Below are 17632 nucleotides of genomic sequence, written 5' to 3' on the forward strand. Positions count from 1 at the left end.
AGTTTTATCAGGTTATTTGCTCAATCATTCATTCATCCAGGACGTACTAAGCGCTCACTCGGTGTCCAGCCCTGTGCTGGGTCCTGTTAGGGATCTAGAGCGAGTGAAGACCCTGGCCCTGCTCTCACGTGGAAATGACACACTCTTACGGAGATGGGCACAGTGGCATATAGAGAGTAGCTTTTAGAACAGGAGGGGCACGAGCTTCTCTGTGTTTGGACCCAGGTGCATTAACAGTAAGTAGTACATGAGGAGACACAGGGAAGAGGGGACTAGGCAGGAACACCCACGGGCAGCTTGCTGCAAGGGAGGCCATAAGCTGGACCTTCCTGCATGGAGTGTTCTTGGTCCCTCTGTTGGCCAAGGAGCCTGGGCAAATCACTTCACTAATCATGGCCTCAGTTTCATCATCTCAAAAAGGAATTTCAGCATTGTTCCTGCTTAATGTTATAGCGTAAATTTGAGGCTCGCCTTTACTAATGGATAGATGAGTATTTTGGAAAATTCGTAAAGCACTGTGTAACAGAGGTAGGAGTCACAGAATGTGATAACCAGAGGGGCTTCCAGAGCTTGCTTCCTTATTTGGTAAGTGGAGACGCTGAGGCTCTGAGAGTCTGCTCTCCCTGCCTTGAGAAGCTCCGGGTCCCGTCTTCTTAGAGGTCTTTAGCAGTGGTCTCTGTTCACTGTTCATAGCTGTCAGGGTAGCTGTGAGCTTACAGTGATCTACAAGACAGTGTGAGAAGGTGCTTATTTAGTAGGAGTCTGGCACATAGTGAACCACTCAGGCGATAACTTCTTTTTTTTTTTTTTTTTTTGTCTTTTGTCTTTTTTTGTTGTTGTTGTTGCTATTTCTTGGGCCGCTCCCGCGGCATATGGAGGTTCCCAGGCTAGGGGTTGAATCGGAGCTGTAGCCACCTGCCTACGCCAGAGCCACAGCAACGCGGGATCCAAGCCGCATCTGCAACCTACACCACAGCTCATGGCAACGCTGGATCGTTAACCCACTGAGCAAGGGCAGGGACCGAACCCGCAACCTCATGGTTCCTAGTCGGATTCGTTAACCACCGCGCCACGATGGGAACTCTGGGTGATAACTTCTTATTGTAGTAATCAATCCGCAGATCCTTCATGTAGCTTACAAAGCCCTTGTTGGTATGGTCCCAGTTTACCCTCCAGCCTCACTGTTAACTCTCAGGAGCACCATCCCCCAGTTTTTCTTTCCAGGAGCAAAGGCCATTTGATCCTTCTTCCCTTGGTGTGAGTGATTTTCTTCTGTGCGGGAAGCCTTCCTGGATCCCTGTTTGTGTTCTTCCAGTTCTGTGTGCTCACTGTTTTCACAGGAACTACAGGCTGTATTAAAATACTGGTTTTCATGTTTTGCTCTCACACTATAGTGTAAATAGGAATTGTTTCTATGTGTCTGGCCCGAAGTAAATGCACTCTAGTTCAGAAGAAAAAAGTGAAGGAAAAATGATTTGCTCAGGGTTACAACTTCAAGTATTACTATTTTTATAATTATCAAGTATTATCATCAAAGGCTTGGCAATTGAGTCCAGAGTATGGGGGGTGGGGGGGTGGGGGGTCCTGCCTCCTGAGGAGGCCCGTGAGGCTGCAGAGCTGGGAAGAAGAGGACTGTTTTAGTCCCTGAGGAGGCTTTGGTTTGTTTCTTCCCCAGGAAAGTTCCAGATGCAGGTCTTACCCCAGTGTGGCCACGCGGTCCATGAGGATGCCCCAGACAAGGTGAGTCTAGTGCTTAATGACTGAAAAAAGGACAACTGTGAAAGTGAGGCCGCCTGCAGCAGCTGCTGTGGGCCTCACAGATGCGACCCCACGGGCCCCGACCTCTTCCCGGCAGCTGTCTGTGTGGCACTGAGGAGCTACGGGTTTTCTGCCCTTTCATCCCAGCGCCCCGTGGTTAAGATCTTTTTTTTTTTTTTTTTTTTTTTTTGTCTTTTTAGGGCCACACCCATAGCATATGGAGGTTCCCAGGCTAGGGGTCTAATCCGAGCTGTAGCCCCCAGCCTACACCACAGCCACAGCAACGCGGGATCTGAGCCTCGTCTGCGAACCACACCACAGCTCACGGCAATGCCGGATCCTTAACCCACTGAGTAAGGCCAGGGATTGAACCCGCAACCTCACGCTTCCTAGTTGGATTTGTTTCCACTGCCCCACGACAGGAACTCCCCTCGGTTAAGCTCTTAAGCTCTCCTTCTCCATTACCTCTGAAAGCCAAAGGCAAGAAGCTCCCTAAACCACAGTCACAGGTAGGAATTATTATGCGCTGCTCTTGTAGGGAGAAAGCACTCTGTAACTCTGAGGCACAAATGAGCCTGCATGTGCATCCCTCCTGACTTCTCCAGAACCAGCCCTGACACGGCTGATAAGGAGGAGGCTCCTAGGCCAGCCAGGACCCAGGTCCTGTGCATTTCAGCATCCCCAGACCTACAGGACCCACAAGTCTTACCTTTCACCAGAGTCCACAGGGCCTCCCAGCCTGAGCCCACTGCTGCCCTCCACACGGCTGGAATGCCTCTCCCTTTTCCAGGTCGCTGAAGCGGTTGCCACTTTCCTGATCCGGCACAGGTTTGCAGAGCCCATCGGCGGATTCCAGTGGTAAGGCGGTCCAACGTGTAAGGAGCCCCGCAGCGCGCGCTCCAGCAAAGCCGTGTCTGCAGGGTTGTCAGCATCTGCCGTGCCCCACCCGGCTTAGGTCACCATGCCTTTCCTCTGCCTCAGCACCGAGCCCAGCGTGTGTGTCTCTCCGTGGGCTCTGGTCCAGGGAGTTGTTGCTGAGCCGACGTTAAATGGTGCCGGTCCCCCAGCCCCCACTGTGATGTGTGCTTATGAAACAGCCTCTCCTGGGGAGGCTGGGATGGGAATCCTCCTTTTCCAGGCTCTTAGTGACTTGCGTGTGCCTCTGCCCTGCTGCCGAGGAACAGGGGGCAGGCTGTGAGCTGTGTGGCGATCCAGAGCAGGCCTGCCAGGCTCGGCAGCGTTAGCATGTGGGTCAGGTAACCCTTTGTGGGGAGGGGCTTTCTGCACAGCGTAGCGTGTTTAAACAGCATCCCTGGCCTTTATGGACTGGGAGCCAGCAGCACCCCCGACAGACACAGGTGTGACAACAAAATAGTTTCTAGACTTTACCATATAGCAAAAGGAGGAGGCAAAGTCATGCCCAGTTGAGAACCACTGGATCTAGAGGAGAAAGGCCGCCTCCCCTCCCAGGAAGCGCTCTGTCTGATTCGGGAGACGCGGCGGTCTCCTTGTGGGCGAGGACGAGAGGCGGGGTGAGCCCAACCCCGCCGTCCTGGCCCCACCTCAAGGGGCTCCTCGTCTCCGCTGCAGAGCGGCCCTGGGCCTTGGAGCCCACAGGCCCGATGGAGTCCCGCCTGCCGGCTGGAAAGTGTCGTCGCTGATTTTGGTGAGGGTCCAGGGGAACTTGTTCCCCACCCTCAGGAAGTTTGAAGAAGATAAAATGTGGAAGGAAAAGCAGTGGTTTCTGAGTTAGGGCCCAGGAGGGGCAGGTGACAGAGCAGGGCGGGCCTCGAGAATGCGGACAGAAGCCTGGGACATGGGACAGGGAGCCCTGCCAGACCCCCTCCAAGCAGCTGGCCGTGGACGGATCCCAGGAATTAACAACAAAGACGTAATTTCTCTAGTAAGAGAAACTAGTAAACTTAGTAAAGCAGTGCCTGAGGGCCCCGGCCCATTCGGAGCCGTGGTTGGTCCGCAGGACGCTGAGAGCAGACCTGCGTCTGGCCCTGGTCGGGGCTGAGCAGAGGCGGGAGAGACCGGAGGGACCTTGGGGGTCCTTAGGGGTTTCCAGGATGCGCCGGGGGAAGCAGGGTGAAAGCCAGTGAGGCGACTTTTGTTTTCCGCTCTCTCCACTCTCCACAGTGTGTTTCCTGGCTGTTAGTGACCTGCTCTGCATCCCTCCTTCGACACTGAGCTCTGTTGTAAATACATCGCACCAGAGGCCACTGTGACGCCGCTGTCTCCTCCTCACCGTCCTGCCCGCCCACGTGACACCGGCTCCCTATAGACGGGCATCCCCAGATGTACAAACCCTTTCGTGTATTCCTGCCAAAAGCATTGGTTTTCCAGGGCCTTTGACCAACATCAGCCTCACCAGTCTAAGGGTCTGCAGCTCCTGTCCCTTCCCTGTGCAGGGGTCGCCCCAGCCTGTCCTCCCTGCCTGGCCCTGGGTGAAGCCTCTAACAGAACTGCCACCCCGGGCCCTACTCCTGGCATTAGGCAGGGCCCTGTGTGCAGGCATTTCCCTGCTCAGGGACCTCCATGCCTTGAGGTTGTTCTTGCCGCGGTCCCGCCGTTCCTTGTGGGACGGACCATGTACACAGGGTGGTCTTTATTTTTCCTTTATAAATAAACACCAGTCAGGTACCTTTTTGTCCCAGTCTTGCTCTTCTAGGCTTGCAAGTCTCAGAGAGGCCAGGATCCCATCCTTAGGTACAGGGCAGGGCGGTGGGAAGCGCCACCAGAACCCAGCCTGAAAATCAGGCCCCGCCCGTCCAAGCACATGGCCTCCCCTCTTGGGACAGTCCATCGTCCCACTCCCATGTCTGGGCACCTGCCCCGGGCTGAGGCCAGGCTGCTGCAGGGGCCTCTTGAGCCCCCACCCACCGCAGCGTAACCCAGGTTGAGTACAGCCCAGGCACAGAGCCGCAGGCTGGAGCCGTGGAGTTGGTTTTAAGAGTCAGATCTAACCGTGTTCGTAACTGGTCCCTGGAGGTGTGCAGGAGTGCCCGCTTGCCTTTTCTAGACCCACAGCTTGTCTTAGCCATTTGTGGTTTCCATGTCACTCTTCACAGAAACAGCACAGCCCAGCATCCTCAATATTTGCCCTCTTCCAGCCGCCTCTTGTCAGCGCTGCAGCCCCCTGCGGCCCGGGCACGCCCTTTCCGAGGGCAGTGGGGGGCGGTCTCATGCAGCCCCCCTGCTCTGTGACTGTCTTAGGTGATGCGTAGCCCCTCCACCTTCCCACCCAACAACTTCCTCTCCCTGTCCTGCTGCAGGGTCCGGAGTCTGGGACCTACTTTGTTTCTTTGTTATTTAAGACCTTGTTTAGAGAAAATAAATATCTCCCAACCTTTATCTATCCAGTTTTTCTCTCTGGAGTTGCCCTTATTTCTGGTGATCTGGGGGTGGGGGGCAGTTCATTGGATTTAGTCACCATAGGGCGCCAGAAACACCTCCCTCCTGTAGCCCGTCAACCTCTTAGGCTCTGCCTGCTCCCCAGATCCAGACTGCCCAGTGAAACGGACAGAATCGGGCTCCACAGCGGCCAGGGAGACTGGGTTCCAATCCCATCTATGCCAGTTATTTGCCGTGTTGGCTTTGGCCCTGAACAGGAGGCTCTGTGCCCTGTCCACCCGACCTCAGGCTCTCAGGGCTTCCTATCTGCCAGCACCCAAACTTGACAATCTGGGCCATGTCCTGAACTCTGGAAACTTAGTTTCACCTACTTCTCTGTGCCCCCCACCCCCGCCCCCGATGACCAGAAGCCACTCATACTCCTAGAGCTGAGCTCACCTTCCTCCCAGGACTTTCCTCCCCCGTTTCCTAGCTAGCGAGCGCTCGGTGCCACATCTCTCCACGTCCCAAACCAGGCAGCCGAGGTACTACAGGTGGACGGTCGGCCCCCTGTCTCACAGCCATATCCAGTCTCCCACCAAGCCCAGCTCCTTCTCTAGCCTGTGTCCCCTCGTTTCCTTGCCGCAGTCCTTCCCCTGGTCGTCCTCCACCGCCGATGGCGTCCTCTCCCCAGCAGGGAGCCAGGCTGCCTAAATGAGTTCCTGAGGCCCATCCCGTACTGGCTGGATGAGACGGCTGCTTCTGCGGCCCGTCCCTCATCTGAAAATGGAGAGCAGTAGTGCCTGCCTCCCAGGGGCTTGAGAACTACGCACGTTTAATGGGGCTTAACCGGCTCCTCAGTAGCTGGCGGATGACGCAATTAATATTCCAGCCACGTTGCTCCCATATGACATTTAAGAGCTTCACTCAGAGCGGTTTGTGGGCCAGTAGCATCAGTATTCTCCGGAAGCTTGTTCCAGATGTTGTCCCTACCCCAGGACCTACTGAATCAAAACCGATCTGCATCCCAACAAGCACATTAATTCGAAGAAGTTCTGGATTAGATGTTGACTAAATAGTCCTAAACTTTCACTAAATACTCCTCAATTTCACATGAAAGCGCCTTGTGTGTGATCGGTGTCCTTGGCTGGCGGAGGTGGGCCGAGGTCCCTTGGCTGCGCTGTATGCTCTCTGTCCACAGGGGGGCAGCATGGTCAAACGCGTGGTTTTCAGGGATGCACAGGCAAGTCATAAGCGGCATCAGAAGTTTGGGCATCGGCTAATTCACTTGCCACAATTCTTTCTAATCCTCACGGCACCCCTCTGAGGTAAGTGATGTTACGTTTGTTTTACAGGTAGGCATTGTGTCTGAATTCACATAGCTCAGAAACAGTAGTGTCCGGATTCAGACGGAAGCTGTTTCTGCTTCACGCTGCCTCCTATCCTAGACGATATAGGGAACCCTGGGCAGAGGTCCTTTGGGCACAGACACCTGCCTTAAAAGAGCAAGAGGAGATGACCAGGTTTGATGGATGGAGGCCGAGAAGGAATGAGATGCTCATTTGGCTTTGTGTGAGATTCTGTGCTACTCACATCGTTACCCTTTGTATCCTTGTAAAATATAGGCATCATTTAAGTGCACGCAAGTTATTGTTATTGAAGTGGGTTACAGTGTGTTTCAGGTGTACAGCAAAGTGAGTCAGTATTTTATTTATATATATATATATATATATCCTTTTTCATACTCTTTTCCATTATGATATCATAAGATATTGAATATAGTTCCCCATGCTATATAGGAGGTCCTTATTGCTTATTTTATATATAGTTGTATCTGTTAATCCCAAATTCCTAAATATCCCTCCCTGCCCCTGCCTTTCCCCTTTGGCAATCATAAGTTTGTTTCCTATGTCTTTGAGTCTATTTCTGTTTTGTAAATAAGTTCATTTGTATCATTTTTTAAGATTCCACATATAAGTGACATCGTATGATATTTGTCTATTTTCTTCACATAGTATAATAATCTCTAGGTCCGTTCATGTTGCTGCAAATGGCATTATTTCATTCATTTTCATGGCTGAGTACTCTCGTGTGTGTGTGTGTGTGTGTGTGTGTCTGTGTGTCTGTGTGTCTGTGTGTGTCTGTGTCTTCTTAATCCAGTCATCTGCCAATGGACATTTAGGTTGCTTCCATGTCTTGGCTATTGTAAATAGTGCTGCTTTGAACATAGGGACACATGTGTCTTTTCTTTAGAGTTTGTGTCTTTTCTAGATATATGCCCAGGAGGGGGATTGTTGGAGCATATGGTAACTCTCCTTGTAGTTTAAGGAACTTCCATTCTGTTCTTCATAGTGGCTGCCCCAGTTTACATTCCCACCAACAGTGTAGGAGGGGTCCCTTTTCTCCACACCCCCTACCACATTTATTTGTAGACTTTTTGATGATGGCCATTTTGACCAGTGTGAGGTGATACCTCGAGGTAGGTGGGGTTTTTTTGTTTTTTAAAGGGCTGCTGCAGCAGCACATGCAACTTCCCAGGCTTGGGGTGGAATCAGGTCCACAGCTGCCAGCCTACGCCACAGCCACAGCCACAGCCACACTCGATATGAGCCAGGTCTGTGACCTCCGTCACAGCTCATGGCAACACAGATCTTAACCACTGAGTGGGGCCAGGGATTGAAACTGTGTCCTCGTGGATGCTAGTCAGGTTCAGTACCACTGAACCACACAGGGAACTCCTGTAGTTTTGTATTTCTTTTTTTTTTTTTTTTGTCTTTTTTTGCTATTTCGTGGGCCGCTCTTGTGGCATATGGAGGTTCCCAGGCTAGGGGTCTAATCGGAGCTATAGCTGCCAGCCTATGCCAGAGCCACAGCAACGCAGGATCCGAGCCACTTCTGCGACCTACACCACAGCTCACGGCAACGCCGGATCGTTAACCCACTGAGCAAGGGCAGGGATCGAACCTGCAACCTCATGGTTCCTAGTCGGATTCGTCAACCACTGCGCCACGACGGGAACTCCTGTATTTCTTTAACAGTGATGGTGAGCATCTTTTCATGTGCCTCTTGGCCATCTGTTTGTCTTTTTTGGAGAAGTGTCTTTTTAGGTTTCCTTCCCATTTTTTTTTTTTTTGATTGGATTGTTTGTTTGATATTGTGCTGTATAAGTTCTTTGTATATTTTGGAAATTAATCCCTTGTTGATCACATCATTTGCAAATATTTTCTCCATTCCCATAGGCTTTTTTTTTTATTATTATTATTCTCTCTTTTGTCTTTTTAGGGCCACACCCATGGCATGGAGGTTCCCAGGCTAAGGGTCCAATCGGAGCTGTAGCCGCCGGCCTACACCACAGCCACAGCAACACGGGATCCAAGCCAAGTCTGCAACCTACACCATAGCTCACGGCAACACCAGATCCTTAACCCACTGAGCAAGGCCAGGGATGGAACCCGCAACCTCATGGCTCATAGTCGGGTTCATTTCGCTGCACCATGACGGGAACTCCTCCATAGGCTATTTTTTCATTTTGTTGATGGTTTCCTTTGCTGTGCAAAAACGTTTACGTTTAATTAGGTCCCATTTGTTTATTTTTTTTAAAATTTCCATTACTTTAAGAGTAGGAGCCAAAAAAATACTGCTGCAGTATATGTCAGTGTTCTGCCTATGTTTTCCTATGGGAGTTTTATAGTATTCAATCTTAAGTTTGGGTCTTTATTTTGAGTTTATTTTTACGTATGGTGCTAAAGGATGTTCTCATTTCATTCTTTGCCATGTAGTTGTCCAGTTTCCCCCAATTCAAAGGCAAGGGGAATGAGTTTCAGAGATGTGAGATGACCGGCCCACAGACGTGGCTAGGAGACGGCACCGTCTTGGAGTGTGGCCTCGAACCCCAGCAGTGGACAGCCCGTGCACATGGTCACACAACGTGTCTTTAAGGGGCACCTTCTATGTGTTGGATGCCGCAGCATCCTTGTGAAGCCTGCAGACCAGCACCCCAAACTCAGGAAGAGAATAAAGGAGCCCCTGGGAGCCTCTGAACGAAGGCTCTCTACGGAAGGAACGTACTTGGGTTAAAGCGGAGGCCATTCCATTGAATACCTGTCCTAAGGACTCTCCAAGGAGAACTTCCTGAAGGAAGAAGGTAGGCGAACGGGTAGACTCAGAGCTGGTGGTGGGGAGTCTTGAGCCTGAGAGGACTCAGAGCGTGAGGAGAACTGGGTGTGGCTGCCGGTGTCCTCTTCTAAACCTGCTGCTGGGGACCTTCCCTCGTGGTCCTGCGGGTTAAGGATCCAGGGCTGCTGCAGCTGCAGCTCAGTGCAGTCCCTGGCCTGGGAGCTTCCACTGCCACAGGAGCAGCAAACAAACAAAACCCTGCTGTGTGTGCTGACTAAGCAAATCTAAGCACGTGTTCTGTGCCAAACCTCCAGTGGATTCTGAAGACAGATCAATAACGAGGCCCTTCCGATGAGACCACGGTCCAGAGAGACTGTTACAGAAACGGAGCCCACACTGTCAAGGGAAGAGGACAATAAACTTCGGGCACAGGTCAGGGCTGGTTTCCCAAAGGAGGTGCCATTTGAGCGGGGCTTGGAAGCATCACCACAAGTGGAGGTGGAGAAGGAGACAGACTGCAGGGAGAGGGGACAGCATCCCCAAGCCCAGGAGACTCAGAAGTCAGTCTGATGTGGCGGGTGGATTAGGGCTAGTGTGGCTGGGGTACAAGCTGTGACAGGACAGGCAGCCGGAGGCAGGAGCAAAAGGCCGGGGCGGCAGGATGGAGAGTGGGCAGAAGTTAAGCAAGGTCACTCTGGTATCTGCGGGTGGACTGGCAGCCACCGGCTCGAGGCAGGGAGAGCGGGGAGGAGGCAGGGTGGTCGAGGCAAAGGCACAGTCGCCGGGGGCTGCAGGGGGACGGGAGGAGAACGGCTCGGCGTCCACAGGTGCAGTGAACGAGGCGGAAAGGGACAGGGACAGCGAGGTGCCCGGGACCCTTACGTTGGACTCCCGGCCCCATCACCAGACCTGGGGGTGGCGAGTTAAAAGTTCAGGACTTTTCACAAGGGAAAGAAGAGTCCGCCACAGGCGGAGGAAAGGCAAACAGCATCGGACTCCTTCCTGCAGGGACAGTGTTTGGCTTGGAATCGTCCAGCCGACGCTTCTGCCCCAGCTGGCCGCCCCTTCGTGGCCAGAGTCAACACATTCTCAGCCTGGGTCCAGGGCTCAGAAAGTTATGTAAACTCAGGAGGCTCCCGTATTCCTCGAGCTGCCTTCCTCTCCCGGCGGTTTGCTGGAAAACTCCAGCCTGCAGCGCCGCGGCACCTTGGAAGCCGAGATTCCGAGCGGCTGGCCTCTGACAGGTGCGTGGGGGGGACGGTGGACCAGCGGGAGGGTACAAAGTTTCCTCCTCGTGCTCCACGATGATACCACGGATCAAGGTGGAATAACTGGCACCACAGCGCACGTGCCGTCTCCACGGCGCATCCACAGCCTTCAGAGACCTCAGCTCTGTGCAGGCGAGGGCGGGCAGCTTAGCCGTTTCCTACAGATGAGGAAACGAGGGCTCCGACAGGGAAAGTGACTTGTTCAGGGTCGCACAGCTCCCTCATTCGCCCTCCACCCCAGCCCCTGGGAACTTGTGTTTTGCTTTCTGTCTGTGTGAATTTGCCCGTTCCAGCTACCTCATAAGGTGGACTCATACAGTGTGTGTGTCCTTTTGAGTCTGGCTTATTTCCCTAGGATAATGTTTTTAAGATCCATGTTAGAGCATGTGTCAGAATTTCATTCCTCAGAGTTCCCGTTGTAGCTCTGCAGGTTAAGGACCCAGTATGGTCTCTGTGAGGATGTGGGTTTGACCCCTGGCCTGGCTCAGTGGGCTAAGGATCCAGCATTGCTGCAAGCTGCAGCATAGGTTGCCGATGTGGCTGAGATCCAGTGTTGCCGTGGCTGTGGCTTAGGCCATAGCTGCAGCTCCGATTTGATCTCCGGCCCCTGGCACGTCCCTGTGCCACCTGTGCGGCCATTAAACAGTCCTTTCTCTTTGTGACTGGACGGCATGGCAGTCTGTGGCGTGTGTGTGCCCCTTTTGTGTATCCAGTCATCTGCAGGGACCTACTCGGGTTGTTTCCACCTTTTGGCTGTTGTGGATGATGCGCCATGAACCTGGGTGTACAGATGTTTATTTGGGGAGTTCCTGCTGTGGTGCAATGGGATTGGTGGTGTCTCTGGAGCACTGGGACACAGGTTCGATCCCTGGCCTGGCACAGCGAGTTAAAGATCTGCCAATGCCACAGGCGGTGCATAGGCCGCAGATGTGGCTCGGATCTGATCCCTGGCCCAGAAACTCCGTATGCCACAGGGCAGCCAAGAAAAAAAAAGAAAAAAAAATTGAGTCCTTGCTTTCAATTCTTTTGGCTGTATACCTAGGAGAAGTATTGTTGGGTCATACGGTAGTCGTGTGTTTAACTTTTCGAAGAATTGACAAATTGTTTTCGCAGGAGCTGCACCATTTTACAACCCCAGCAACAATGTGTGAGGGTGCGATTTCCTTAAAAAAAGAAAAAATGATAGGCTTGGTGGTGAGACATGGTACCTCATTGTGTTTCTCTAGTTTTTGCATTTCAAGACAGCCAGGTGTGGAGAGAGAGAGAGTGGGGTGACCCTGGGCAGAGCCCCCGTGGAGGGGCCTGGAATCAGGCACGTGGGCTGATGACTCAGGCACCGGAGGTTTCCCTGCCTGGCCCCAGGCCTGCCGTCCGAGAGCCAGCGGGACTCACGGAGCTGAGGGGAGGGAGGACGCCTTCTCTGTCTCAGGCATCTGAGGGCCGAGAAGGCTCAGTGGCAACCAGAGAAGGAACTGCCTGGGCAGAGGCAGCTGGATCGATTGCTTTGCTTCTCCAAGGTGAGCCCACGGACAATTCCTATTTCCTTTTTTGTTGCAAGAGAGTTAAAAATAGAAATTCCAGGAGTTCCCTTCGTGGCTCAGCAGTTCATGAACCCAACTAGTATCCGTGAGGACCTGGGCTCCATCCCTGGCCTTGCTCAGTGGGTTAAGGATCCGGTGTTGCCGTGAGCTGTGGTGTAGGTCACAGACGTGGCTCGGATCTGGCGCTGCTGTGGCTGTGGTGTAGGTGGCAGCTACAGCTCTGATTCGACCCCTAGCCTGGGAACCTCCATATGCTATTGGTGCAGCCCTAAAAAAGACAAAAAAAGAAAGAAAGAAATTCCAGAGCTTTAGAACCTGGGGAGCCTTATAAGAGTTTCTAGGCTGATGGCATCCCCTCGGCGACCATGTGTAATTTTTAAAAGAAGATGTAATATGGAGTTCCTGTCGTGGCACAATGGAAACGTATCTGACTAGGAACCATCAAGTTGTGGGCTTGATCCCTGGCCTCGCTCAGTGGGTTAAGAATCTGGTGTTGCCGTGAGCTGTGGTGTAGGTTGCAGATGCAGCTCAGATCTGGCATCGCTGTGGCTGTGGCGTAGGCTGGCATCTGTTGCTCCGATTGGACCCCTAGCCTGGGAACCTCTACATGCTGCAGGTGTGCCCCTAAAAAGCAAAAAAAAAAAAGCAATATAATTTTTTATTTGGTAAGGGGAAAAAATCTGTTTTCTGAAGCAGATTAATTAACAGAAAGTTAGAGAAAATCTCTCCCAAGTAATGTATCTGAATTTTCAAAACTAAAGAAATGTTTGGATTTTTTGAGTGTGAGAAACATTAACCTAAGGACTCGATACACTTATAAGTTAGGGAGATAAGCTCCCATGTTTCCATCACACACACACACGAACCTCCTTATCCTTCAAGGGCTGAATCAAATGTCACATGAGCCCCTCACACCAGAAATACAGTGATGCCCCTTTAGGCCTTCTGTAAGATATGCATGTCCCCCTTCTACCAGGATTGTCACTGGGCTTTCTTCTCTCGAGCTCTTCAAGGACACTCAGTCAGAACCACCCTGGCGTCTCCAGCTCCAGCAAAGGGCCTGGCACAGAGATGGCATCAGTATCGCTTAGGTGGATGAGTAACAGCCAGACGTGAGATCTGTGCCCATGAAAACACCATCAGGGTTGCTTGGTTCTATCCTTTGCCCGCTGGGCTCCTGCTCCAAGAAGCACCTTTGGAGCTCTGGACAGGGCATGGGTCTAGAGCCAGGAAATGTGCCTTCTGCTTGGCTCTGCCGCTGGCACACTGTGTGGACAAGCCACTTCACCTTTCTGGGCCAGAGAAAGTAACTGCTGCCCTCTGGCCGCAGGTGATAAGTGCCTGGAGCGGGGGCATGATGGTCACTGTTTTAGTTACGCTCCACCTCTCAACGCGGCGGGAGAGACAGGTGTTGTCTGTGGGGACCCGTGTGGTCCACGCCCTTAAGTCCCTCACCAGAAAGACACCTCATTCCTTTGCCATCGTATCTGATTTCACCAGGGGCTCCCGCTTCAAATGCGAACAGGCGCCTGGCAGGGACAGAGGGCCCCACGGTCACCCGGACCTTAGAGGGAGCCGGCCTCTCAAGCATTTGATGGGAAGGGTCACGTGATGAAGCAAGGGCCTAAAAGACGCCCGGCAGAAAGGAAGACCGCAAAGAGGCAGGCGCCGCTTCCCGGGGGAGAAAGCGTGGGGGCCCACGGTGAGGGGGAGAGGGAGAGGGTCAAGCGCCAATGGCAGGAGACCAACGCAGCGCCAGCGCCCCATCGCGCTCAGCCTCCAGCGGGGCCTTGGGGCGGTCCTCTTGGAGCCTCGGGTTCCTCCCTGGCTAAAGGGGCCCATGAGTGCTGTGAACCCGACCTTAAGCTCATTCCTCATTTTGCCGCGTCCCTCTGTCCCCACCCCACCCCCTGTCCCTGGTTTTTCTCCGCTCGAGCAGCCCAGGCCCCCAGACAGGGCACTCCTTGAGCGCTTCCATGGCAGGGCGCCTTGTGCCAGCCCCCGGGGCCACCGCTGGACGGGCCGGAATCAAGGCCCTCCGGCTCCCCGCGCCCTGGCAGCGCGCCCTGCCCCTCCGTGTGCATGGGGGACACGGGAGGTGGCGGCTGTTCCCTGCCCTCTGCGTGCACGTCCTCACTCTGCCCTTGTGTCCTGGGGCCCCAGCGCGGAAGCCCTCTCATCCCGCGCCACCCACAAGGTGCCCGCCGTGCGCTCCACTCCCGCGAGCCTTAGGGAGGGCAGCCCACGGCTTGCTACGGGATTACATCCAAATCGCTAGGCTTGTATTTGGGCCCGTGTTACTTCTGTTCTAGGGCTGTGAGCAGACCTCCTCGTTTTACTGGATTCTCATGGGGCGTGGAGCACGGCCGGTCACACTCAGGTATTCTCTGCATCTGTGGACCTGAGGCCATTCCTCTGTGTGTCCCACAGTACCTCCACCTGGCGGCGCTCTTAGCCCGCAGGCATCAGCCGCACATGGCGCGACCTCTTGCATGTCTGGGGAGAGGCTGGAGACTCCTTTCGAAAACTGTTGTTTCCAAGAGACATTGTCAATGGGAGCAAGGCAACCCCAGCAAAATAACATGTAATGCCAACAGCAGAAGGCTAGTTACCATCTGTGGAGACAGTCATTTTATGGCTGAGTAATATTCCATTACACACACACACACACACACACACACACTCTCATCCACTCCTCTGTCGATGGACACTGAGGTTGCGTCTGTGTCTTGGCCATTGTAAATAGTGCTGCTATGAACATAGAGGTGCAGTATCTTTTCAAATCAGAGTTTTCTCCAGATATGTGCCCGGGAGTGGGATTACTGTAGCATGTGGCAACTCTATTTTTAGTTTTTTAGGAACCTCCATTCTGTTCTCGGTAGTGGCCGCACCAATTTACATTCCCGCCAACAGTGCAGGAGGGTTCCCTTTTCTCCACACCCCCTCCAGCATTTGTTATTAGAAGACTTTTTAATGATGGCCATTCTGACTGGTGTGCGGTGATACCTCACTGTGGGTTTGACTTGTGTTTCTCTAATAATTAGCAGTGTTGAGCATCTTTTCATGTGCCTATTGGCCATTTGTATATCTTCTTGGGAGAAATGTCTGTTTAGATCTGCTTTTTTTTTTTTTTTTTTTTTTTTTTTTTTTTTTTTTTTTTTTTTGGTCTTTTGTCTTTTTAGAGTTGTACCCGTGGCATATGGAAGTTCCCAGGCTAGGGATCAAACTGGAGCTGTAGCTGCCAGCCTACACCACAGCTGCAGCAATGCCAGATCCGAGCTGCATGTGTGACCTACACCACAGCTCATGGCAACGCCAGAGCCTTAACCCACTGAGTGAGACCAGGGATCGAACCTGAGTCTTCATGGTATTAATCAGGTTTGTTAGCATTGAGCCACGACAGGAACTCCCTGCCCATTTTCTGACTGGGTTGTGTTTTTGATACTGTGCTGAATGAGCTGTTTGTGTATTTTGGAAATTAATCCCTTGTCAGTTGCCTTGTATGCAAATATTTGCTCCAATTTTATAACTTATCTTTTTATCTCGTTTATGGTTTTCTTTGCTGTGCAAAAACTTTTAGATTTAGTTAGTTCCCATTTGCTTACTTTTATTTTTATTGCCATTTCTCCAGGAGACAGATCCAAAAAATGAGTGTTCCGCCTATGCTTTTTCCTTTAAGAGTTTTTTAGTATCCAGTCTTACGATTAGGCCTTTAATCCAATTCAAATTTATTTTTGTGTACGGTGTTAGCCAATGTTCTAATTTCATTCTTTTACACATAGCTGTCCAGTTTCCCCAGCACCACGTATTGAAGATGCTGTCTTTTCTCCATTGTATATTCTGGCCTCATCATAGATTAACTGACCACAGGTACATGGGTTTATTTCTGAGCTTTCTATCGTGTCCCGTTGATCTCTGTGTCTTTTTTTGTGCTAGTGCCATTCTACTTTGAGGACTGTAGCTTTGTCGTATAATCTGAAGTCAGGGAGCCTGATTCCTCCAGCTCTGCTTTTCTTTCTCAGGATGGCTTTGGCTATCGAGGGTCTTCTGTGTTTCCACACAAATTAAAATTTTCTTCTGTGAAAAATGCTGTTGGTAATTTGATAAGGACTGCATTTGATCTGCAGACTGCCTTGGGCAGTGTGATCATTTTTAACAGTATTGGTTCTTCCAATCCAAGAACATGGTCTGTCTTTCCGTCTGATTATGTCATCTTCAATTTCTTTCATCGCTGTCTTATAGTTTTCAGAGTACAGCTATTTTGCCTCCTTCAATAGGTTCATTCCGAGGTATCTTACTCCTTTTGCTGCAGTGGTAGGTGGTATTGCTTCCTTAGTTTCTCTCTCTTACGTTTTGTTGGTGGTGTGATCAATGTTCCGCAGCTTCACTGAATCATTCATGAGCTCTGGTAGCTTTCTCGTGGTGTCTTTAGGATTTCCTAGTATAGTATGTCATATGCGAACAGTGACAGTTTTATTACTTCTTTTCCAATTTGGATTCCCTTTCTTTCTTTTTCTCCCTCTCTTTCTTCTTTCTCTCTCTCTCTTTTTTTGTCATGCCCATGGCATGTGGAAGTCCCCAGGCCAGGGACTGAACCCATGCCACAGCAGTGACGCAGGCTGCTGCAGCGACAGTGCGGGATTCTGAACCTGCTGTGCCACAAGGGAACTGCCCTGGATTCCTTTTATTTCTTTTTCTTCTCTGATTGCCATGACTAGGACTTCAAAATTATGTTGAGTAAAAGTGGCAAGAATGGACATCCTTGGCTTGTTCCTGACCCTAGAGAAAATGCTTTCAGCTTTTCACCGTGGAGTATGATATTACCTGTGGGTTTGTCATGTGGCCTTTATTATGTTGGGATAAGTTCCCTCCCTGCCCACCTTCTGGAGAGTTTTTATCGTAAATGGGTGTTGAATTTTGTCAAAAACTCTCTCTACATCTATTGAGATAATTGTACAGTTTTTATTCTCAGATTATTAAAGTGGTGCATTGCTCTGATTGATTTGAGATACTGAAAAATGCTTGTATCCCTGGGATAAATCCCACTTGATCATGGTGTGTGATCTTTTTAATGTATTGTTGGGGATGGTTTGCTAGCATCTTATTGAGGATTTTGCGTCTGTGTTCATCAGTGATACTGGCCTGTAATTTTCCTTTTTTTTTTTTTTTTGGTGATGTCTGTCTGGTTTTGGTATCAGGGTAATGATGGCATCATAGAATGAATTCAGAAGTGTTCCTGCCTCTGATGTTTTTTGGAATAGCCTCAGAAGGATAGGTGTTAACTCTTCTCTAAATGTTTGGTAGAATTTGCCTGTGAAGCCACCTGGTCGGGTATTCTTGTTTGCTCGGAGTTTTTTAATTACTGATTCAGAGGAGACCAACCAAGATGGCAGAGTAGCAGGATGTGAGGCTCACCTACTCCCAAAAATACACTGGAAATATACCTACAGGTCGCAGATGCAGCTCGGATCTGATGTTGCTGTGGCTGTAGCATAGGCCAGTGGCTACAGCTTCAATTCAACCCCTAGCCTGGGACCCTCCATGTGCTGCAGGCGCGGCCCTAAAAAAAGACACAATAAATAAATATATAAAGTCAAGAATGAAAAACCAAAT

General features: G+C 51.3%; 1 protein-coding gene across 1 annotated transcript in view; it reads left to right on the plus strand.

Annotated features, from left to right (window-relative positions):
- Positions 1 to 5115, plus strand: part of PPME1 (protein phosphatase methylesterase 1) — a 93688-nt gene extending 88573 nt beyond the window's left edge. Inside the window, exons 12-14 of the mRNA XM_003357190.6 lie at positions 1676 to 1740; positions 2549 to 2616; positions 3901 to 5115. Of these exons, the coding sequence (XP_003357238.4) occupies positions 1676 to 1740; positions 2549 to 2616; positions 3901 to 3919 (152 nt within the window). The 3' untranslated portion in view covers positions 3920 to 5115. The remainder of the gene's footprint in view (positions 1 to 1675; positions 1741 to 2548; positions 2617 to 3900) is intronic.
- The last annotated feature ends 12517 nt before the right edge of the window (positions 5116 to 17632 follow it).

The sequence above is a fragment of the Sus scrofa genome, chromosome 9, assembly GCF_054392235.1.
Source record: "Sus scrofa isolate SSC_HxYL_T2T_F1_AM1 chromosome 9, Sscrofa_HxYL_maternal_Yorkshire_Landrace_v2.0, whole genome shotgun sequence".
Lineage (NCBI taxonomy): Eukaryota > Metazoa > Chordata > Mammalia > Artiodactyla > Suidae > Sus > Sus scrofa.